The sequence below is a fragment of the Oncorhynchus gorbuscha genome, linkage group LG16 (genome assembly GCF_021184085.1).
Source record: "Oncorhynchus gorbuscha isolate QuinsamMale2020 ecotype Even-year linkage group LG16, OgorEven_v1.0, whole genome shotgun sequence".
NCBI classification, from domain to species: Eukaryota; Metazoa; Chordata; class Actinopteri; order Salmoniformes; family Salmonidae; genus Oncorhynchus; species Oncorhynchus gorbuscha.
The window spans coordinates 72,872,197-72,898,139 of NC_060188.1; the positions used below are offsets into that span (position 1 = coordinate 72,872,197).

General features: G+C 41.0%; 1 protein-coding gene and 1 pseudogene across 1 annotated transcript; both read left to right on the plus strand.

Annotated features, from left to right (window-relative positions):
* Positions 1-2,112: 2,112 nt before the first annotated feature.
* On the plus strand, positions 2,113-7,527 carry LOC124000816 (LIM/homeobox protein Lhx1-like). The gene is made up of 5 exons (XM_046307442.1): positions 2,113-2,791; positions 4,001-4,224; positions 4,732-5,006; positions 5,635-5,800; positions 6,174-7,527. The coding sequence occupies exons 1-5, from the start codon at positions 2,622-2,624 to the stop codon at positions 6,545-6,547; spliced, it is 1,209 nt and encodes a 402-aa protein (XP_046163398.1). The 5' UTR covers positions 2,113-2,621; the 3' UTR covers positions 6,548-7,527.
* Positions 7,528-8,513: 986 nt separating this feature from the next.
* LOC123999817 lies at positions 8,514-23,006 on the plus strand (annotated as a pseudogene).
* Positions 23,007-25,943: the final 2,937 nt, after the last annotated feature.

Below are 25,943 nucleotides of genomic sequence, written 5' to 3' on the forward strand. Positions count from 1 at the left end.
GAATTGTTAACCAGGAATGATTTGACATTGAGATAAAAATGGCTCACCATGGCCTATAAACCCACTGGGTACACACTGGTTGAATCAACATTGTTTTTGCGTCATTTCAATTCAATTATGTTGAACCAACGTGGAATAGACGTTGAATTGACGTCAGTGCCCAGTTGGAAGCCTACTTTGGACATATACAAATAAATAAATCATATGAGAAGCTGGGCCTACAAGAATAGATAGATAGCACCTGGATTTATATTTCAGAGTCTGAATGAGACTATATCACAACAGTTTCAGTCGTCCACACGGTTGATTGTTTATACATTTCCCCGGGCAAACAGATATCAGCGGCACGCAGAGCTGTGACCGGTGGGAGGAAATGGGCATGAAAATCCGCTATCTCCATGTTCCCAGCCCCGAAGACTCTCCCAAGTGCATTGCCCACTGCGCGATACAATCTTTCAGGGAGCGCCTATCGCTAGACATGATATTATAATGATTATCCTTGCCCTTTCACCCAAAATGTAGAATAAGCGCAGGGAAACATTAATCTATGTAGAAAGCTTGTATTCAGACTTCCAAGAGCCCTTCCCTCCCCTCATCTGCAGATGATGAAGTCATGATGATTTGTCATTTCTGTCACGGCTCCACAGTCTTATTCTCAGGTCTACTCTTTCGCTATGTTGCTTTAATACAGTATTATAACAATACCCTTTTGGAAAACAATGTAGGCTAGTAAAATGTAGACCTGTATACAGAGCAGGCCTAAATAGTGAATAATAATTGACTATAATAATTGACAAATTGTTATAGTTGTTGACAAGGTTATAACAATTATGTTAGTTCAACTCTAGTTAGCGCAAATATAGGCTACTCTAAATTATTAAGAGATCAAAACACAGTCATAAATGACCATGTACATTTCCGGGGGTTAAAATTGGTTTATTCTATGAAAAACATCCAGTGTCAAGTTTTTAATGTCACATGCACAAGTACAGTGAAATGTCTTTCTTGCAAACTCAAAACAAACAATGCAATAATCGATAACAATGTAATACTAGACAAAAGACACACGAGAAATAAGAAGAAACATGAAGAACACAATAAGGAAATAAGTAAGCATACTATATACAGGGCCAGATACTATTAGACAAGCATATTGTCCTGTTTGAAGTTAAGAGCCATAGAGTGAAAACTAAATTAAGACAATTCATTTAAAAATATTTTTCGTGAGTTTTTAATGTCTGTCAAAAGACATCCAAACGGATTCTTAATGTGCGTTTAATAGCCCACTTTTGTAATTATAAAATATATGTAATCTTCATCATCATCATCATCATCGTCCAAGTCTGACCACATCAAACTCTATAATTGCAAGTTAACCTAACGCTGTCGTTTTGCATTGCCCTTCTTCCACACGTGAGGGTGGTGGTTTCCTTTCAAATAAAGTGAGAAGTCAGTCACATATGTTGCGTGTTTATCCGTACGTTTCTCAGGGAACTATCTAAATATCCATGCATGTGTCAGAGATGCATTTCCGTTTGATTAATCGATCTGTGAACTTCAGTGCGTCCGCGTCATTCACTTTCTCTCCTCTCCTAAGACGTGCAAAAAGAATGATATAGGAAGGCCTAACCATAATGATAGCCTAATAAATTATATTTCCAATTTCAGATAAATAATGTTAGATGTAAACGAATTTAGTTCCCTCTGCCAAAATGACTGTAAGCTACAATAAAAGTTGTTGTTTTCATGAAATACTGTACCTTATTAAATGTATTCTATCCGGAGACCCTAGCTCCGCTTCGACCTGGAATATGCGATATACCTGCTGTATCGAGTTGGAATTTACGAGTTTCTAAAACAATACGACAGTTTCAAAGATACGAGGCAATAGTCGTTCTCTGTTCCCTAGTCCTTAGTGGGTCGGTCGGGCAAGTTTAGCGGGCATATTAATTGCCACTCCAACAGCAAGCTGCTGATAGGTGTCGATTCAACATGACGTCAGGAGGCTCGTAATAAGGCTAGCTCGTGCGCTTTCAGAGGTACGGATACTGAAGCTTGGACTAAAGAGTGCATCATACTCGAAGAATAGAAGGATTATGACAGAATCGACAAGATATTGAACAGATTTTTGTCATATTTGTGTTAACTTTCGACTTTGGCAATAATTATTTGGCTGTGTGGCAGTTATGTATTCGTGCGTAATTGTAGTGGCATGATGCCTTGTTCAGATACACTAAATCATTAGCCTACTATCGCACCTCTTGGCTCATTTTGATGGACAAGCGGAGGCCTTGCTGCTCTCAAGTTTGCATTCTTGCTTGTGAAATGTATTCACTTTGATAAGTTATTTGTTCGTTTTCGTTTTTTTGATACTATTATTTATAGCCAAGTTTTGTTCTGTCCATGCAAGAGGAATGCAATAATATTTTTGCACAAGGGATATGATGATGCTAGCTCATTGTTGAGAGATTCGTCTGGATGAGCTGCATCCTCTGGATTGTAGGAGTGGACTAGAGCAGGTCATTCTCAGTCAACAAAGCGACCAAGGACACAGACACATCGCTTTGGTTTGGGACAAAAAAAGAAAGACATTCACTTGGAATAGCTGGAATTATCCAAATATGGTTCACTGTGCCGGCTGCGAAAGACCTATTCTGGACAGGTTTCTACTCAATGTTCTGGACAGACCATGGCACATCAAGTGCGTACAGTGCTGTGACTGTAAATGCAATTTGACAGAAAAATGTTTTTCACGGGAAGGGAGGCTGTACTGTAAAAACGACTTTTTTAGGTAAGCACGTCTGGGCACATGCCTTTCAATATTGCGCGGAAGAGCTTTAGCTTCTACTGGGTATCCAATTAAGCAGAACTATGCAAATGTACAACAGATTATGTGAAATGCAAGTTTTATAATTATACAATTATATTGCAAGATTATTATTATTTTTTGCATCAGGGGTATATGCCTAGTGTCAATCTTGTTTAATCTATCCTCATGAGCGACATAATTTGAACAAACCAGAGGCAGGATACCCAGATTATGAGTGGTGATCCAGGAAAAGATGATACATTATAAGCATATATCACCATGTTCTGTGACGGATTAAAGAAAAGCGTCCTTTGTTTACAAGGAAAGGCTGTCAAACAAACCGCGGGGATTCAAATTATGCCAGGATTCTTGACGGAAGTGTATTCTGCGTTCAATCAGTCGGCGCACGCCCGTTTGTTTGCTGAGACTCTAGTGAAAATGTGATAAGTGGATTTGAATAATAAATCATCTTGAGAAAACCCACACTGCAATCACAGAACTCCAGTCCACACGTTTGTTAACTATTTAAATACACAACTATTTACATAAATATAGGCTACATTGCAACATTGAAAATGTGCCTGTGGTTTGTAATTTTCAAGCATTAAATGGGATATATTTCAATAATTGACCGTTGTTTTATGCATGTTGGACTTCTCTCCATACAATAACCTAATAATAAACGGCGTGGCCTAATAATAGTTATACAACATGCAAACATAGGCCTAAATATAAGATACATTTATATCTATTTATAAAAATGTATTTAGCCTAAAAAACATAATTATTATATTATATTTATGGTTGCTAAATAACTGGTTATCTGTGTGAAAAGGCCCACGTAAAATTAATATAGTGGCGGTGAAGCTAGTGCAGGCCCAACATCCGTGTAGCCTGTAATTTCCAGATTCACAAACCAACTCGAAAAGAAAAAGCCTACGAAATTGATATATATATATATTCACTTGGAATCTCATCAAAAATACATTAAGCATCAAAATACTGAAATTGAATATTTTGCGTCATGAAAAACGCGTATCCCTTCGTGTAAACATCTATAATGTTGCCAATAATGTTTTCATGTTATTGGTAATCTGATGTGAATATTTTTTTGTGGCTATTTGCTGCTACACTGTCAACCCTGTTTTGTTTGATCAATGATGGTATTTATTTTTTCTTTCTTTCTTTTAGGAGATTTGGCACAAAGTGTGGAGGTTGCGCCCAGGGAATCTCGCCCAACGATTTGGTTCGAAGAGCAAAGAGCAAAGTGTTTCACTTGAACTGTTTCACGTGCATGATGTGTAACAAACAGCTATCTACTGGAGAGGAAATGTACATTTTAGATGAATTTAAGTTTGTTTGTAAAGAGGACTACCTAAGCAACAGCAACGGAAAGGACACAACCCTCCTCTCAGGTATGGAACATGACTTGAACCACATCCCAATTTTCAACCATAAAGCGTTAATATATATGTATATTCTATATAATTCTATAGCCTCTTGTGAATCATTATTTTCATTTTTTTGCTATTGCTTTATATTCCATTTATAACAAATATATATATATATTTTTTTTTTTGGGGGGGGGGGCAGTTACGATAACAGTATCCTGATTAGGTTCAATAACAGTACAAATCTAAACAATGACCTTGATGACGATTAAAATATTATTATAAGGATTAGAATTGATTGTTAATTCATGTTATCATCACCAATAATAATATGTCTAAAGGTATTTGGCTAATATGTCTAGTGCATAATACTAACAATAACAATATTAATTGGCCCAATAGTAGCCTAATAATACTCTAATGATATGGTATTCTTGTTGATCATTTTCTGTATATTCGTTCATGAATAGGCTATAAAGACATAAGAATAGATTTAAAGTAATTTCATTTCATGTTTCTTTCATCTCACAGTCACGACCTGCAGTGACCCAAGTCTATCTCCAGATTCCCAAGACCCACAGGATGATGGTAAAGATTCGGAAATCGGGCCTTTATCCGATAAAGAGGTGGGTAGCAATGAAAACGATGAGCAGAACGTAGGGGGGAAACGACGTGGGCCTCGAACAACTATAAAAGCCAAGCAACTTGAGGTCCTCAAAGCTGCTTTCACGGCCACGCCAAAACCCACCCGGCACATCCGAGAACAGCTGGCGCAGGAGACAGGGCTCAACATGAGAGTGATCCAGGTAAGAGTCCATTTCGCTTACGTCTGTATTACATGAACAATAAAAAAATAAGATTATTTTCAGAATTATTATAGGGGTCAGTGAAAAATTATTTTCAATTCAATTGCACCTAGGTCGATAATGGCAGATGGCAAGATATGCAGATTGCTTACCACTTTCGTGGTGCAGAAGCACATATTGTCATGACTTCACACTGTTTTCACACCACGACCTCTAGGCTATCTATAGTCTATACACATCAATGCAAAGGTCTTTGTTTTCTCATTTTGAAAATAGCGGCTATATGTTGGACTCTTAGGCAGTAGCATATGTTACGAGAATGTGGCAATTGTGGAATAAAAGGGTGGTGGAGGGGGGGGGGGCTGGCTGTTAAATCCCTGGTATTCACGGAACATACGACAAACTGGGTTAGGGATCATTGAGCATTTGACAGTTGAGCCAAGGACCCATTTAGAGGTATAGGCCTATAGGCCAATCACGTCATGGTTATTAAAAGGCATTTCACAACATGTCATCAGATCTGGGACCTCGAGATGCTGCACACATTTCTGATGCACAAAATAAATATTTGACCGGGGCTGAAAACTCAATTTCAATCAGCCATTTCCATGTAATTTGTGGTGTGCAGGTTTGGTTCCAAAATCGGCGGTCTAAAGAGCGGCGCATGAAGCAGCTGAGTGCACTGGGGGCGAGAAGGCACTCGTTCTTCCGCAGTCCAAGGAGAATGAGAACTCTGGTGGACCGACTCGAACCCGGGGAGCTGGTCCCCAACGGCCATTTCTCATACTATGGTGGTAAGGTATTTTATATTCACCATTGTCCACCCAAATAACACAATAGTGTTTTAAAGATCATCAGAAATGCATTTTGACTATGAGCGCCATGCACAGGCCTTTTTTTAACCTTATTTAAATTCGCAATTTCACTCATAATTCACAGGTGTTTTTATTGCATTAAAAAAAGTCTAATTACAATATTGTCATCCTCCAAATAACTATTATGGCAAATTAACCCTTTATACCACTGGAAATGTACTAGTTGTACCTTTTTTTGTAATTTAAATGACATTCCTATAGTTGCATTGTACCGGTACAGGACATTTTGTTAAAGTTTTTATTTTCACCACATAAGCATTTCCCATAATAATTCTGGTGTATATGTTTGTAGATTATCAGAGTGAATACTATGGACCTGGAGGAAATTTTGAGTACTACACCCAAGGCCCCCCCTTGTTGCAGGCCCAGACCCCAGTGGACCTAGGCTTCTCCTCTGGCCCTGCTGGCACCCCTTTAGGTGGCATGGACCATCACCTGGCTGGGCACCACCCATCTGGTGAGGTGCAGTGCTTCACTGACATCATATCTCACCATCCAGTGGACTCGCCTAGCCCCGAGCCCAACGGACCCGGATCAATGCACAGCATCTCCAGTGAGATGTGTGGCGTCAGCACACCCTTCACCTCACTGTCCATCAACGGCAGTGGATACAGCAACCAATTGTCACATCCCTCCTCAGAGATGAGCGAAGGCACTGTCTGGTAGCCCACAGGACATTATGAAGCCAAGGCTAACTATTGACTTAAGAGGCAACTGAAGTCCTGAGCGAGTATCCCTTTTACTTTATATTATGTATTTATTCATCAATTAATTTATATATAATAATATATACCCATTTAATTTATTACCTGTCTCTAACTACCTTTACTGCTGTTTTGATTGTTGCAGTTGTATTTAAAGATTCACACAGTACCAGTGTAGACTCTAAAGCAGTCATATAATGGTGAATAGTGTACAAGCGTTCAGCAGAACTTTCGCTTTAGAGGGTCTACCATATCAGATGATAATGATTTTTTACCTAAAGCTTTTATGATGGCTTTGGTATTCTTGCTTATTTCTCAATTTGTTTTTGTTTCTCTGTATATTTCTGTGTTTTGCCAAATCCTAGAGAGTTTGCCTTCAAAAGGAAAACTTTAAAAAGTTGTATAATCTTTTATTTAATTGAAAATAACTTGAATTTGAAGAAGTCAACCTTCTAAAAATCTATGGACAATGGTTTGAGGTGGACATACAGTAGAACAGTCAACTGTTTACGTATATATTTACAGTACTTCAGGGGTTTGAATATGAGCATTGTTTGAAACCTCTTGATTCAGATGTGAACATCGTTCAAGCAACAAACCAAACTTTTGTATTTATTCTATTTATATTATGGTCATGGTTCCTCACTGTGCTAGATTGTATTATTGTGTTTACTTCGAAGAACATTTACAAACACAAATAGACAGTTGCCAAATAAGGATAAAAGCACAATTCGTTAGTGCTTTGCGTCATCAATTGCTGAACATACTACAAGAAACATAGTAGAATTTTTAACAGAATGTGTTAAATTATAGTTAATTATATAATGAGGCTGTCTATTGTGTCCGAAAGGCTTTATTTTGTGTCTTTACATGAAAGTCCAAATGATTAAGCATTGATGGTCAAATATGTTACCAGCAGCTGCTATATTCTTGAAATATCAACTCTCATATGATTATGTGACCTCTAGTGCATATTAGACCATTCACTGTATAATAAAACATGTACAAAAAAACTGCAAGCTGTTTTAACGATAAAGGGGTGGACATTTTTAGGTTGAAAAGATGGACGCTACTGTTCTTTCCTCACTCACTTCTAACACACCTTCTGCACACTTGTTGATTTCTAAACAGTCGACCTAAAGTACAGTTTACCCAACTGCCCCTAGGCCCTAGTGTTATGTTATTTAAATCCCTGACATTGGGTGTGTCTGATGAACAGAATCCACTCACTGAATAGACTACAATACACAGAGGGCCACATCCACGTCGACAACGCTTCTCAGCTCTCCATCATCAGATACATTGACATGAGGATGTCTGAGCAGGCCTCTTCTATAAGTGGATAGGAGTTTGGAAGAGGAAGATCAAGGTAGACCTACATATTTCTCAAATGCAATAAGATTTTTTAAATATGATAATGAGATCCTACATGTATGAATTGGCACCAAAAAATTGCAGTCACAACCCTGTGGCACTAATTATAGAAGTAGGCCTACAACATATAGCAAGTATATTATTAATTTACCATATATTATAACCCACTTTATCTGAAGGGTTTAAGGTGTATTATGCTGAAGAAACAATTACGTCGGATAGTATTCGTCCACCCGACATTATCTGGTTGAAATATTTTAATAATCCAAAATCAATAGCCTAAACAACAACCTCCGGTTGCTTGAAGTTAAACTGTTGCAGATCTATTTCGTCAATCAATTTTTATTTCTGATCTTTGAGTCGCCTCTTGATGACGTAGGTATTAACACGTGTTAGTTGTGAGTGCATGGAACGATGACTGGCTACAAATCACAACAGCTCGAGGATTTATTAAATCCTCTGCCCAAGTTCACAGATCCAGGGGATGATAATGATATACATTATTTGTAATGTTTTATAGTATATTTTGCTTTCAATTTGAGAACAATGTTTCCGTTTTCATGTATCAACTCGTTACACACACGCCGGGTAGCATGCAAAACTAAGCTAGCCAGTTAGCTAACAGGCTAGTAGTACACTGTAAGCACGAAACACCTATATAAACGATTGTGATGCTCAAAAAGGACTAGCCTGTTAGCCAAAAGTTATCAACAGTACTGGCAACCATCCACTTAGACATGTGTTTGTTGTGAAGTAGGATGAACACCCACTGCACCAGTTCCAATAACATGATTCTGCTATTGTTGCTGCTAGCTAGCTATGATGACAATTTTAATATTTTCACTAGCTAGTATTCTTATCTCTCCAAACCTCTTATATTCATTGTCATTGCTAGTTATTCGGATCGATGCTGAAGAGTACAAATCAACATTGACATGACCTTATGGAGAGGGGCAATATCCTGTCAGTTATTCCACTTGACTTGTCTTTCTCCTGAATAATTCTTCTGATTTAATTGTAACATTCTGATCCTGAACAGTAAGCTATCATTGCTAGCCACTTTGTATATTGATCAGATATGACTATAAACTTGCAGTTTTCAATCATTCAATCTCACTGTTTGGATACCTCCCAGAGACGAAAGCCAAGGTGGTAAGAGGCATTTGAGGGTGGTAGTGGTGGTGATGATGTGGTTGCCTTGAGTGGCCTCCGGAATAAAGCTAGACCTCTGCTGGAAGAGACAGACAAATGGTATCTGGGCAAGGCAACCTCTCATAAAGACATGCTAAAGGGGATCGAAGGTTCTGGTGAGTTGGAACATGAATGTGTCATTTATAATAAAGTTAAACATATATGTTGGATAATCAATGCAACTGACCACAGGGAAAAGGAAATAAAGAACCTGTCTAGAAAGTTGGATGAGTGCTGGTTGTTTGGGTTCAAGTACTTGAAATGCATATTTTTCTCCTTCTGTCCCTGGAATTGATCGGACAAGGTTGGACTGGTGAAACGATAGTAACCTTGATTTTACTTATTTAATCAGATACATGACTACCCTTAGGGTACATGCTCACCCTTTTGGGGCGGCAGGTGGTTAGAGCGTTGGGCCAGTAACCGAAAGGTTGCTAGATCGAATCCCAGAGCTGACAAGGTAAAAATCTGTCGTTCTGCCCCTGAACAAGGCAGTTAACCCACTGTTCCTAGGCCGTCATTGTAAATCATATTTTTTTTCTTAACTGACTTGCGTGGTTAATAAAAAAATATGATGGAGGAAGGAAGAATGTATTTCAAAAGCAATTTCATCAAGGCACTGCATTTGAAAATGGTCTTCTGTAGAATTCTGCCCTCTTGTGGTTCTGCAAGGGACACCTTTACATTTAGTAACTGTCCATCATTCAGTTCAAAATAAACTACAAGTAAATGTGCCTCTCACGCCACACTAGATTCTCTTAAAATCTTGTTAACGTCTCCTATAATTATTACCATAACACATTGCTGGTCAACAAGATACCGTAGCTTTAATAGATTGATGTAGGTTCCTTATTTCCAATTTAATCTATGCTCAGCTGTGTATTGTCATATCATGTCTAGACGTTATATTTCAATAAGCATGTAACATAGAATAGCTTAGGCCTACATCTTCAAGTGGGCTGTTTTTTTTTTGGCTATTTAATGGAGAAATTGCATTGCTGTTTATCCAAACAAAATGCCTTGATTAAGGCAAAGATTTACAAGTCAAACATGGGCCATGCAGCTAATCAATTTAAACTTAGAAGACAACTGATTACAGCATTAAGATGTTGTGTATACGGCATGCACTACTATTATTCAGCTGCTGAGTGGAAGGCCATCTACATCCTTAACTGCTTGCATTAGTTAGAAATGCTACATTTTATCGCCGTATGGTTGTTAATGAACATCTGTTTGTTTTTTTCAAATGTAATATTGAATCCTGGTCTTATCATTCTATTGCGATTTGGGTTTTTAGGAGAGGATGAGGACAATGATGATGAAAACAAGGAGGAAGCTGAAGATGACAATGTTGATGATGCTGATCTAGAGGATGGAGAGGCTGAAGATGGAGATGATGATGATTGAATGACACTGCTAAGAAGAAAAGCTTGGTATCTAAGCAGAAGGAGACGGACATCACACTTCCCTCAGAGACAGACTTACATAAGCTAACAGAGGGGATGGATCACTTTGGAGAGAGCGAAGAGGAGGATGATGATGAAGAAAGTGGCAATGAGGATGGAGAGAACGAGGAAGATGAGGATGAACATATGGAGGATGAAGCTGACAATGTGGGAGCTGTGATGATATTTTCTTAAGAGAAGGTGGATGAAGAGGTGGAGAAATGAAAGCTTGGAAAGATCAACTTGGTATGTATTTTGATAGACCTGCTATGTGTAATATATATTCTTCACTATGACGAACCAACTTCAGCCCATATTATCATCTCTTTTTCTCAGTAGACAACCTTGTCATTATTTTATTGAATCTTCACAGCTCTTTGGGACCAGCTACTTGAGGGGCAAATTAATGTGCAGAAAGCTCTTCTGACAGCCAATAAGCTGCCACAACCACATACCTTCCCATAGTTCAAGAAGAGGGGTGGAGCAGAGTTTGCTGGAGCGTTGAAGAATAGTGAGTGCATTGTTTCTGGTTATATTTTAAACAGTACATTTTATTTTACAGCTACCAAGAATATGAAATTAATTGAACTTTGTTGATCCCCAGGGGGAAATTGAGAAAAAAGGGAAATGACACAAAAACACACATTAAATGTTTTGTCTAGACATGTTATCTCCCAGACACAGATTTAGAAAATTAGTATTGCTTGCCTGCATATGCAGTGATTATTAGTGCGTAAAATAAGTTACTTTAAACGCAATGGCATTTGAAACATTAATTTTTAATCTTGGTGGACAAGGCTGGAGCTAGTGTTATGGTTTAGTATTTGGTGGGTAGAAAATAATTCAAACTATGTGACTAGAATCTGAAGTAGGCTTGGCTCTCGGTGAAAACATCACTATAGGAAGATTGTCATAACCAAATAATATTTTCTGTCTTTTCTTATAAGAATATCTTAATCCTTGTGTTTCCACAGTGGAATCATATGTGAAACGCTAGTTTGCCTTTCTCTCATTATTGTTTAAACCTGACAGATTTGTCGTGATTCTTCTAATACTATTTTTCTCAAGGCGTGATGGAAGTCCACCTCCCTCATGAAAATCACTCACACAATTTTAGAATCAATGCCCACAGTAATAGGATTCCTCTGGCCATGGGCAATTAATACAGTTTTTCCCTTTCTTTCTCCCCGCGCTGATCTCAAAGCTACGAGACACTGGCTTCTCCTCATTTGCATATTTATTACATTGGACTCAAATCTGGCGAGTGATTGATGTGGAGCCTGCCTCCTGAATTTTTAGCGGCCCATTATTATGAAAGGGAGGGAGGGGGCTCCAGCGTGCCAGTGTACTTTTGATTAAAGTTGAAGAGGAAGGAATCATAAGTGTTCCCCACCTCCTTTCTTTTCCTACGACCTGTGATTTGGAGGGCAAAGTCTCAAGGATTTGTGGCATGTTTTAATGGATGTTGACAAGATGGGGACTAACAACAGCCGAGGCAGATCTGCTCCAAAACATTTTATGCTTGGGGGGAATACTTTCTGTAGATTGGTTGGACAAGTGAAGTTATATTTTTTATTGTTAGGCTGCATAACTTTGTTTTATTATTTTCCCTTTTCCACTCTCCACTCTCCACCTTTTCCACTCTCCACTCTCCACCTTTTCCACTCTCCATTCTCCACCTTTTCCACTCTCCACCTTTTCCGCTCTCCACTCTCCACCTTTTCCGCTCTCCACTCTCCACCTTTTCTGCTCTCCACTGGAGCTACAGGACCAGCTGCTTCATCAGAACCCAGACAATAGGCCCATCTCCCTGGGTAAGACCTGGGGAGCACACAGGTCAGCACTGTCTCTCTTCCACACCCACAGACAGCACACGTTGTACTCTGCTACATGGACCACTCTCCTGATTAACATTAAATGCTCTGGAATTTCAACCTACTTCCGGCTTTAAAGGCCCAGTGTAGTCAAACATTTTTTTCCCCCTGTGTTTTGTATCATATTGTATAAAAGCTGATGAAACTAACACTTAAAAAGTATGAATACATTTTCTGTGTTATGTCCTGATAGGGTTTGACTGGTGACATCACCAGGCGGGAAAAAGTTGATATAGACCAATAACAAAGCAAGTACAAAACCTCTCTGCCATGACCGGGAGACCCATGAGGTGGTGAACAACTGTACGGTGTTTCCTCCGACACATTGGTGCGGCTGGCTTCCGGGTTAAGCGAGCAGTGTCAAGAAGCAGTTCGGCTTGGTGGGGTCGTGTTGCGGAGGACGCTTGGCTCTCGACCTTCGCCTTCCCCGAGTCCGTCCGGGAGTTGCAGCGTTCGGACAAGACTGTAACTACCAATTGGATATCACGAAAAAGGGGTAAAATGTACCAAAACAAGAAATTAACATAAAAACTCTGCCAATAACAGCTAGTTTTCAAGATTACATATCCCTCCCCCTCTCCACTAAGAACACTCCCAGACAGTCCCTTGCAACATTTTAGCTTGAGAAATAGTTTTTTGCTAAAAAGCCATTTTTGTATCTCTTTGACCATTTGAACGGAAAACTATTACAGTAAGGTTCTTATTAATTGTTAACCAGAATCAAATCAAATGTTGTCACATTTCCCAAATACAACAGGTGTAGGTAGACCTTACAGTGAAATGCTTACTTACAAACCCTTAACCAATGTGTTTTGAAGAAAAATAAGTGTTCAGTAAAAAATAGAAAAGTACCATTTTTTTCATTGCAAATAATTAAAGATCAGCAGTAAAATACAGGGGGTACTAGTACAGAGTCATGAAAAGTATGAAAAATAAAACTGTTTGGCCATAATGACCATTGTTATGTTTGGAGGACAAAGGGGGATGCTTGCAAGCTGAAGAACACCATCCCAACCATGAAGCATAGGGGTGGCAGCATCATGTTGTGGGGGTGTTTTGCTGCAGGAGGGACTGGTGCACTTCACAAAATAGATGGCATCAGGAGGAAAGAAAAATATGTGGATATATTGAAGCAACATCTCAAGACATCAGTCAGGAAGTTAAAGCTTGGTCACAAGTGGGTCTTCCAACTGGACAATGACCCCAAGCATTTTTTCTAAGTTGTGGCAAAATGGCTTAACGACAACAAAATTCACCGAACTTATTGTGGGAAGCTTGTGGAAGGCTACCGGAAACATTTAACCCAAGTTAAACAATTTAAAGGCCATGCCACCAAATACTAATTGAGTGTATGTAAACTTCTAACCCACTGGGAACGTGATGAAAGAAATAAAAGCTGAAATAAATCATTCTCTCTACTATTATTCTGACATTTCACATTCTTAAAGTAAAGTGGTGATCCTAACTGACCTAAGAGAGGGATTTTTTACTAGGATTACATGTCAGGAATTATGAAAAACTGACTTGAAATGTATTTGGCTAAGGTGTATGTAAACTTCCGACTTCAACTGTATCAATGATGTCGCTTTTGCTGCTGGTGATTCTCTGATCCACCTCTACGCAGACGAAACCGTTCTGTATACATCTGGCCCTTCTTTGGACACTGTGTTAACAAACCTCCAAACGATCTTCAATGCCATACAACACCCCTACCGTGGCCTCCAATTGCTTTTAAATGCTAGTAAAACTAAATGCATGCTTTTCAACCGATTGCTGTCCGCCCGACTAGCATCACTACTCTGGACAACTACAAATACCTAGGTGTCTGGTTAGACTGTAAACTCTCCTTCGAGACACATATTAAGCATCTCCAATCCAAATGAAATCTAGAATCGTCTTTGTATTTCGCAACACAGCCTCCTTCACTCATGCTGCCAAACATACCCTCGTAAAACTGACTATCCTACGATCAAATCAAATCTAATTTTATTTGTCACATGGTTAGCAGATGTTAATGCGAGTGTAGCGAAATGCTTGTGCTTCTAGTTCCGACAATGCAGTGATAACCAACAAGTAATCTAACTAACAATTCCAAAACTACTGTCTTATACACAGTGTAAGGGGAAAAAGAATATGTACATAAGGATATATGAATGAGTGATGGTACAGAGCAGCATACAGTAGATGGTATCGAGTACAGTATATACATATGAGATGAGTATGTAGACAAAGTGGCATAGTTAAAGTGGCTAGTGATACATGTATTACATAAGGATGCAGTCGATGATGTAGATTACAGTATATACGTATGCATATGAGATGAATAATGTAGGGTAAGTAACATTATATAAGGTAGCACCCCAGTATATCTACTTGCACATCATCATCTGCACATCCATCACTCCAGTGTTAATGCTACATTGTAATTATTTCACCTCTATGGCCTATTTATTGCCTTACCTCCCTTATCTTCTACATTTGCACACACTGTACATAGATATTTCTATTGGGTTACTGACTGTACAATTGTTTATGTGTAACTCTGTTGTTTTTGTCACACTGCTTTGCTTTATCTTGGCCAAGTCGTAGTTGTAAATGAGAACTTGTTCTCAACTGGACTACCTGGTTAATAAAGGTGAAATAAAAATAATACAAACTGAGTTAAGGTATTGTTTCTGACTGTTCTTTATCTCTTCTCTCATGGTTTTGAGGCGTTTGACAGAAATATCCTCACCCAGGTGGAACAGGTGCTGATGGACAAGAAGAGCTTAGACACACCCAGACCAGATGCTCAGAGTACAGACTCCTGGGCAAGCTAGAGGCCACAGCCCCCCTACCTGAGACCACCACTGCAGAGGGATATAGGATAGGGAACTTGTTGCGAAAGCAGCCTGAGAGTGTGTGTATTGACGTGTCCACCTTTTGACTGTAAACAGGGCTCGACATTAAGGCTTGTCCGCGGCAAGTAAAATCACAATATCAAACAATTACTCTGATCAGAATTGTATCAGAATTGTATCATTTGTCCTCTGGATGCGTTGTATTGCTGTTCTCCCAATTTCTGCAGAGCGCATCAAGTAGGACTATTGCATTGACAGGCAGGAGCAGCCTGTCAATCTTCCCTGGTTGTGAGCGTTTGAGATCAAAGCACTTAACCACATGTACTAATTAGCATGGAATGTATATTCCTTGCTAATTAGTGAGTTATTTCCACAGTTATAGCAACTTTTTGGTCAGCAAACAGGGTTTGTACGGTCCCATGCTGTCAATAGATCTACCCTGAAACCGGAATATTCTAGCCCGACAAGTTTATATATAAACATGCCTTAGTTACCTTGCTTTGAAATAGCCTACTTTAGCCATTTGATCCCTGATTTAATTAGTACATTTATTTTTATATAGATGAAAAGTATTTAGTTGTACTTGTAATCTAATGTTGCAATATTTTATAGGCTATGAAGGGTGGCCAACCATCCTCCAGAAGAGCCTTAAAGGGGCAATGTTGTATTTTGAGACAGGCTTGAATATACAAAGAAGCCAATAGGATTGCCTGCATTTTTGTCTCATGGTAATTGGCCTAATAACTAATTGTATTTTGAAAAGTGGTTCCTTGGATCATACAACACAATTTTCAGTTACCTTTTTTTTGGGGGGACACACACGTGACTTTCAGACAAGTAAAACATCTGTCGTGCTTGTTAATGTCAAGCCCTGGTAACTATAACCATACTAGTGAGAACTCACCCCCCTAAAGTTAACTGTACAAGAAGCACTTTAGTTAAAGGCCCAGTGCAGTCAAAGATGGGAGTTTCCTGTGTTTTATATATATTTCCACACTATGAGATTAGAATAATACTGTGACATTTAGGAAATGATGATAATTTCATTTTAGTGTAAGAGCTGTTTGAAAAGACCACCTGACATTTCAGCCTGTTTTGGTGGGATGGAGTTTTGGCCTGCCTGGTGACATCACCCGGCTGTAAAATTATTTCATAGATCAATAAGAAAGAGCGTTCCAGACCACTCTGCCAATAACAGCTAGTTTTCAGTTTTCCCTTCCCCACTCAGACCATTCCCAGACAGTCCTAGCATAATTCTTGCTTGAGAAATTGCTATTTGCTAAAAACTCACCAGAAGTGACCTGGTGGAGCAAGCAGAGCGAGGCGGTGGAAAGAATGGGACAGAGCAGTGACTGTATGCAAGCAGGATAGTCCATATCGCCAATCATCTTTGCTGAGAGCAATGTTGTATTTCCAAAAGTGGATGAATTGGCCTAATTTAGCATGTATGCTAAAGCCTCAACCCTTAGCTGTCTCTTCCAATTCAAATGAGCTAAAAAAAAATTGTAATAATGACTACATTAAAATAAAAATGTTTGACTGCAGAGCCAGCGATGAAACGCAAAAATAGAGACACGTTCTAATTGAGCGCGATGTCAAAGCGGACAACCCCCCTGCCCTACTTCGGTTGGGTCATAATAATTCAAAACAATGCATTTTAAAATAAATCACACACATGCCTCATACATTCGCCTTTGGTGAGTTTAGGCCATAAGGTACTTCAAAGTTACCCAGAAATGATTTGATATTGAGGTAAAAACAGCTGCATTGGCCCTTTAAAGAATCTATCTCTGGTGGGAGCTTTCACCATGAAACCCCTCTTCAGTCAGATTCCTTCTAGTTTGTTAAGCATTCATTTGTTACAGCATTAACTGAGTGAGATACATTACGTTTTGTATCTTAACTTAATCTAGTCAGCAAATGCAGTGTCTGAACTTCATTAACCTGAAATGTAGGCAATGTCACGGCCCAAAATGATTTCAAGCAAGGAGCATTTGTAGGTTGTTAAATACATTACGGGAGATAGAGGGGTTGTTTCAGCAGTTTTAGATTAGGACCCGCGCAGCTCAGCCATCCCTCTTCCTCCTCCAGAGGTGCCACTTTATCTGGAGAGCAGCCTGTTTATCTGGGGTGCCACATCTGGAGTTTATGGCTTCTCCTCCTGCATCGCTACATGACAGAGAGCTTTCTCTCTACCTCGTTCTCACCCCTCCCTCTCCCCTCCTCTTCCTCTCTCTTCTCTCTCAGGGGACAAAGCAGCTGCTCAATGCTAACACACGTCTGAATGACCTGGACGAGGAGATCTTCGATGATGATGATTTCTATCACCACCACATTGTGTCGTGTGAAGTACCAAGACTGCCCTTGTTATTATAGTTGGTCCTTCAGAGGGCAACATCCTGTCATTCCAGTCTCCCCCAGTCTGAGGGCTCCGGAAGTGCAGCTCAGAGCCGTTCCCTGTGGGACTAAGCCTGCTCTAGTAATACTCCAGTAATACATGGTTTTAATGTGGTTAACCTCTCACAGCAGGCCAGAGCTGGACTGATCTTTGCATCCACCAAAATATTTTTAGTCAGCAACTCTGTGCATGCCATAAATCACTGTTGTGCATTTGTGTGTGTGATGCTGACTCCTATAGTACTGTAATGGCTCTCTCTACACCGCTCAGTACAGCTGAGGCGTAGTCATTAACCATGTCTGTGAACAGAGCGATCACTCCCACACTGGATTAGAGTCATTATGTAGCACCAATGGAGCTTTAAGTTACATTCACCAAGGAACTGCAAGATATGCACATTCCTAACCTATGTCCTGATCAAGGATGAGGAAAGCTATGGGGAAATGCACACTGTAGTGTGCGTGTTGTGTTGCTGGTGACTTGGTAGTGCCCATTCTCGCTATCTTTCCCTGTCTCAGAGCCTGGAAGCTGGCCATACAGAGAGAGAGCCCCATAGAGGGGGAGCCAGAGGGGTTAATTGGGGACATTAATGAAGATTCTCTCTCTCCTGATAGGGGTCAGGGAGAGGGCTGCATGGTGGCCGATTTTAAAACGAAATGGTCCAGTCAGTCAAGACGAGACGTTATTATCTCTGGGGGGGAACACAAAGGAACAGGGCTGAGTAATGAAACTACTCCCTGTAATGTGGGGCTGTGTGGGGTGATGTGTAGTCAGAGTCAGTTGTGTGAATGGAGTGTGAATCAATGAGAACTGTCCTCATTAAGATGTTGTACTGTGAGGTCCAGTGCTGATGATCCTCTGGGGTCCTGGCACTGTGTTACTCTTCTAACTGAGGCTGATGCCCAGTGGTGCTTCATTCTGGCAGGGCCTGGCTGGTCTGGGCCTAGGTTCTGTGGTTGGCTGCTGGGCTGACGCTGTTGAAGAGGTCCAGGTTAAGTGAATGGATTTGCTGCTAGGGCAGAGAGGAGAGGGAGAGAGGGAGCTCTGTACTCTGGTGAATATATCCAGACAGATTTCTGACTGACTGACTCTCACACACAAAGTCTCCCCTTTTGGGCTCTTTTTCCTCCGCTCACCTTAATCTGTTTAAAACAGCTTTGAAAACAGCTTTTGTGGCTGCTTATTGAACGCAAGACAAGTGCTGCAGACCCCAACGAACAGGTGGCTATGGGGAGGTGAGTGATATGTGGTGCTGAGATCTGGGGTTACCCCTCTAGGCTTTGTCTGATAGGGGTCCTCTTGTCCTCTCCTACTCTTCCAGACAAAGGCTAGCCATTCAGAAGCTTCGCAGTAAGATCGAAAAGAAAGTGGCCACCAAGGCGAGCAAGAGCCGCAAAGTCAGTTGAGTGGAGGGAACAGGGAAGGTATACAGTGAGGAAATATTGATTCACTAGAATATTTCCTTTTCTCCACATTAAAACTCTGACAATAATTGAGTGCCCTTGTTTCCATGTGCGTCTTGTTCCATTTATGTCCGTTAGCAGTATCAGGTGTAGTAGGTCTGTCTTTAGCATCCACTGCAGAACAATCTGTGTTTCTCTGTCCGTGGAGGCGCCAATGATGCTGGTTTAATGCTGGTTTGTCCTTTCAGCCCTTTCAGTTATTTCAATGACCTTTTATTCCATAAATTCCATTTCATTTTTAAAAAAATGTAAAAGTCAACTACGCTATTCGTTTTCTCCATTTATTTCAAGTGGTCAGCCTTTTATTTGGGGCCTTTTCTGTGTTTATCTTATACACACAGGCACACTGAACTAACACATGGACTCAAATACTCACATTTATTAACGGACAAACCACAGTTACACACATGTACATTGCATTAACATTTGAGCCATTTAGCAGACACTCTTATCCAGAGTGAATTACAACAGTTGAAATGGTGTGTATTCCCTATTTTTGATGTTTGTTCTTGCGTGCGTATCTGTCTAGGTTCCACATCCACAGTAAGCTGGTGAACATCATGGCCCCCATCGACCACAGCTCCATGAATGTTGATGCACGGCGAGTCTGTTATTGTTCACGCATTACATGAGAAAAGGCAGCCCTCTTCACTGGCATGCCAATATTGACCTGTTCTTCAACCTATCACCTCCTCTATCTTGGGGCTGGAAATCACAGAGCTCAGTGTTCCTCTGTCTCGTCCTCTTGTCACAGCCATCTGACACACTCACTACAGCCTCACTCACAAACCTGAAATGACTGTCCCTATAACGGCTACCCTCCCATAAATCTGTGAATGCTGCTGTGCTCGGCTGCTCTCCTGCACTCACACACATACGTTGTTCCCCTTTTAGCCTTTTTGTTGCCATCGTCTGTAGTTGGTCAGTGTGATTTCTAAATGAGATGAACAGGTTCCTCAGCTGTAATGTATTGACTGCTGATAGTCCTATTATGTGAGTTTATAAATGCCATAGCAGGACTGTTGTAGTCTTCCATTTTCTAGTGGGCCCTATTGATTCCAAGCACACACTGGAAACGGAGAGGACAGTAAATGGCTAGTCCCCTGACTGTCCTCCTTACCTGTCCTTATCTATCCTCCAGTACGTACTATAGGTAGGTAGGGTAGTGCAGGCAGAGGTTGTGTTTACTGTGAGATGACAGGTATTCTAAACACGGTAATAACTGACCAATGGCGTGACCTTGCCCTGCCGTGTTTACAGCCCACCTCATTTCCATAGCAATCAATGGCCTACAGTAATAATGGTGATGTATGACCGTTGCATCAGGCTGGTCACTGACCTTTCCCAGAGAGACACACTGGGTGACCTTTTGGAATGAATGCCCCGGCACAGCCCTCCTCACCCTCTATATCACCCTCCCTCCCGGCCCTCTTATCTCTCTCCCCCACCACCGTATCTCAATGCTGCGCTGGCTTCACGGACGCAGTCCGCAATGCTCCACTGGCTCCATGAATGTTAATGTGAGGGGGGAGGGGGGCTGTCAGAGACAGGTCTCACATACAATGCAGGATCTAAACGCGGTTTGTTTATTAATAAAGGTACGTGGTGGAGTTGAGTGAGTGGGCTCTTTTTATTTTATACTGACTTTTCCGGCCCTGCACCCACTAAAGGATGTGCATTTGATCACTCTTGACACACACATGCAAGTGTCATGCATACATTTCATGCACATTGCACACCTGTGCACATTTAAGTCCTCTAGAAGGTATTTAGACATTCATCATGGCACATTTCTGCATGTAATATATAGGAGATGCAATTTGAGGCAGGCTGCACCTGCAACCACACTTCAGCTCCCCTGTTCCTCGTCTCCCGTCTTCTCTCCCTCGTGCACAGACACACACACAGACACACACACACGCACAGAGACACACAGTCAGTCAGTCCTATTTTAGGCTGGCTTCTGAGCCTCCTCCCCTGTCTTCCCGGCGCTCCTCAGTATTCCCCAGTCGATATTTACCGAGCTCAGGCGGAATGAGAATTTATGCATTATGTGGTGATGATCAGAATGTATTGTAATCCTTGACCCTGGTGGTGCATTTCAAATGAGGATTGGGGATTAAGCCCCTGTGGCTGGCTGACAGACACATTGGCTCCCTGCCCCCTGAGAACAACACAAGGCTCCTCTTTAACACAACACATTACACAGATACAGGGACTGGGACCCTGCACTGACTGTTATACTGTAGTGGACACAGATTTGTAATAGGTTATAATCTGTATAGCATGCTATTGTAGGAGTGGGAGTGGTCTACCCTGGCCAACACAAACTATAGGTTGTTTGACACCACTGCAGTTTTTGCTGAAGGTGCAGTGCGGGAGTGACATGCTCTGAGCTAGTAGGAGAGGTGCACAGCAGAACAGAAGGCAGAACCCAGGAGATAAACACATGCCTCTCCCTGTGGTTTGGCCCTCTCCTCTAAAGGCTTATGAACAGCACCAGTCTAGATGTTAGTTCAGAATGGAGAGCACAGGTCAACTGGCTGCACCGGAGCAGCACAGGTCAACTGGCTGAACCGGATCAGCACAGGTCAACTGGCTGCACCGGAGCAGCACAGGTCAACTGGCTCCCTTGATTCTCTAATAATCTCAACACAATTAACAGAGACATGTCACTTCTGGTGGCATCACATACTGCCATCTAGTGTCTAATCCATATGCAGACAGACGCACACAGGCTTCACAGGATGTACATTTGTATGTAAATGTTGAACATTGTTTTATGGATAAACAGTTGTGATCTATGTGCAGACAGTCGTCGTACACAAACAAAACTAGCCCCGTCTCAAAATTAGGCTCCATTGGCCTATCTATCTGAGTAGGCTGGAACATTTGACTGATTGAAATGACTGAGCTGGTCAGGGAAGGAGGAGGCAGCCCAGCAAGATGTAGATTGAGAGCAGCTGGGGCCTTTCCCTGATTCCCTCCCTCCCTGCCTGTGTTGGTCTGCTTTTTGTCATGGACAGGCCTGTGAAAGACAGTGACAGACACTTGTGTTCAGGCCGTAATCAGACGGCACTGGGCTCCGTAAAGACCCTTCTCTGTCTCATCTGGCCTATTGCATATACCTCCCTAATTGGAATCCTGCAACTGGGTCACTGGCATTATCTCTCAAGTACCGTCAAGTCATTGAGACGCATGAATGTGGAATTATTCCTGCTCCCGATGCATGATTGAGACCTCTCCTTCTTTTCTGTCTCATCCCTCTGTCATCGGTTGATTTCCTCTTTTGTCACATTCAAATGTTAAGTCTGTGGCGATGCCAGGTTTGATCATCATTTTGCCATGCTTCTTGTTATTGAAAAAGGTGATGTTTAAAATGTTTTCTCCTTGATGGTGTAGGACTGAGTTGTATCGCTCACTACTCGGGAAGGACGCATTGTGCTCCCGAGTGGCACAGCGGTCTAAGGCACTGCATCTTAGTGCAAGAGGTGTCACTACAGTCCCTGGTTCGAATCCAGGCTGTATCACATCCGGACGTGATTGGGAGTCCCATAGAGAGGTCGCACAGTTGGCCCAGCGTCGTCCGGGTTTGGCTGGGGTAAGCTGCCATTGTAAATAAGAATGTGTTCTTAACTGACTTGCCATGTTAAATAAAAAAAACATTTTTTTGCTGAAGGTGCAGTGCGGGAGTGACATGCTCTGAGCTAGTAGAAGAGATGCACAGCAGAACAGAAGGCAGAACCCAGGAGATAAACACATGCCTCTTCCTGTGGTCTGGCCCTCTCCTCTAAAGGCTTATGAACAGCACCAGTCTAGATGTTAGTTCAGAATGACCTGACTGATTTGGAATCTGCCTCATTGACTTGAAGATACGGTTTCCTTCATTAGGTTTAAATATGTGATTTTGATACTATCAGAATTTTTTTTTTGACAAGTTTGCAACAAACACTCAAACTCTCTCTTGTTGTGATGTATGTTTTGTCCTATATTTATATTCTATTTTATTTGTATTTTTAATCCCAGACCCCCGTCCCCGCAGGAGGCCTTTTGTCTTTTGGAAGGCCGTCATTGTCAATAAGAATTTGTTTTTAACTGACTTGCCTGGTTAAATAAAGGTTAAATAAAAATAAATCAATAAAAAGTTGTTTCTATTATCCCCATTTTATGCCTGTCAGGTGATTTGTCTGCTGACCAATGGAGGGAACTTAACCCACCCCAGAGTTGGTTGGTGATTAAATGTATTGTTATTTTTAAACTTATTATGGGGGAAAACAACACTTAAAAACCTAACAAGCAGCCATGCCAAACCTAACAAAGCAATTCCTTGTAACTTTCTCCAAACCCGTTCTCTCCGCTCCAGTAGAAGTAGTGGAGGAAGGGTCTGATGCTGCAGTTTGTCAGTGATTAGCGCTGGAATTAGCCAGCCTAGCGTGCCTCTACAAATGAGCAAAGCCCTCTGGGAGACCGGAGAGGCCAGGCAAGGCGCATTTCCAATTATACCACCAAATTACTCATTTTCTTATTGGGTCTCCCATAATTGTGATGGGTATTGGGTGTATGCAACTCAATTTGTCTTACATATTTGTTGGTAGGATGGTAATAGAGTTGACAGAGCCAAGGGGACGATATGAAAGTGAGACAAGAAAAACAACTAAAGGGATGAGATGGATTCCTCACTATTTGTTTGATTCGTCTCATTCCTCTTAAGACGGTTGAAGTTTAAAAGCCCACTGTTTAAAAAAATGCCACTGATCATCTGTGGGTTGAGGCATGAGAAGAGAATATAATTTCAGAGTAATCAGAATGTCTCTCCCTAAGTATTATACTTCTCTCACTGCATTTGGCAGAATTGCTGAAGTATGATGGTGGTGTGATAATCTATCATGGATCATCTATTTGTCCATGGGCTAGGCCACCGTCACTTTGCCATGAAGAGATTTTTATGTGGATTATAGTACACTGAACAAAAATATACAGTAAACACAACATGTAAAGTGTTGGTTAAATGTTTCATGAGCTGAAATAAAAGATTCCAGGAATGTTCCATACGCACAAAAAGCTTATTTCTCCTAAATGTTCTTAAATTAGTTTATATACCTGTTAGTAAGCATTTGTCCTTTGCCAAGATAATCCATCCACCTGACAGTTGTGGCATATCAAGAAGCGGATTAAACAGCATGATCATTACACAGGTGCACCTTGTGCTGGGGACAATAAAAGGCCACTCTAAAATGTGCAGTTTTGTCACACAACACAATACCACAGGTGTTTCAAGTTGAGAGGGAGCATGCAGTTGGCCCACTGACTGCAGGACTGTCCACCAGAGCTATTGCTAGAGAATTGAATGTTCATTTATCTACCATAAGCCTCCAACATCGTTTTAGAGTATTTGGCAGTACGTTCAACCAGCCTCACAACCGCAGACCATGTTTGTGGTGTGTGTGAGCGGTTTGCTGTGTCAACATTGTGAACAAAGTACCCCATGGTGGCATATGGGCAGGCATAAAGTACGGACAATGAACACAATTGCATTTTATCGATGGCAATTTGAATGCACAGAGATACCGTGACGAGATCCTGAGGCCCATTGTCGTGCCATTCATCTGCTGCCATCACCTCATGTTTCAGCACGATAATGCACCGCCCCATGTCGCAAGGATCTGTACACAATTCCTAGAAGCTGGAAATGTTCCAGTTCTTCCATGGCCTGCATACTCACTAGCCATGTTACACAATGAGCATGTTTGGGAAGCTCTGGATCAACATGTACGACAGCATGTTCCAGTTTCCACCATTGACTTAAAACAATATTCAATACAAGGTCATGCACAAATGAGTTAAATAATGATATTTATTTTTCAACTAAAATGGAGATCATCCATTCACCTACTCTGCATCTCACAAAGACACGGCAGTTGGAACCAAAAATCTCACATTTGGACTAAGACCAAAGGACAGATTTCCACTGGTCTAAAGTCCATTACTCGTGTTTCTTGGCCCAAGCACGTCTCTTCTTATTAGTGTCCTTTAATAGTGGTTTCCTTGCAGAAATTTGACCATGAAGGCCTGATTCACACAGTCTTCTCTGAACAATTGATGTTGAGATGTGTTTGTTACTTGAACTGTGTGAAGCATTTAATTTGGGCTGCAATTTCTGAGCCAGTTTCATCATAGTGCTTGATGGTTTTTGAGCAGTTCTTGGATGAATAAGGTGCCCAGAGCATTAACTTCTTGGTGACTGGAGGGCCGTAAAGGTGCCCAGAGTAAACTGCCTGCTACTATGTCCCAGATGCTAATATATGCATATTACTAGTACATTTGGATAGAAAACACTCTGAAGTTTCTAAAACTGTTTGAATGATGTCTGTGAGTATAACAGAACTCCTATGACAGGCAAAAACCTGAGAAGAAATCCAACCAGGAAGTGGGAAATCTGAGGTTGGTCGTTTTTCAACTCAGCCCCTATTGAAGATACAGTGAGATACAGGTCATGTTGCACTTCCTACGGCTTCCACTAGATGTCAACATTCTTTAGAACGTTGTTTCAGGCTTCTACTGTGAAGGGGGGCTGAATGAGAGGGGAATGAGTCAGGTGTCTGGCAGAGTGCCACGGGGTCTTGACGCGCGGTCATGTGAGAGCGACCTCGCGTTCCATTGCTTTTGTACAGTTAAAGGAATTCTCCGGTTGGAACATTATCGAAGATTTATGACAAAAACATCCTAAAGATTGTTTTTATAAATCGTTTGACATGTTTCTACAGACTGTAATG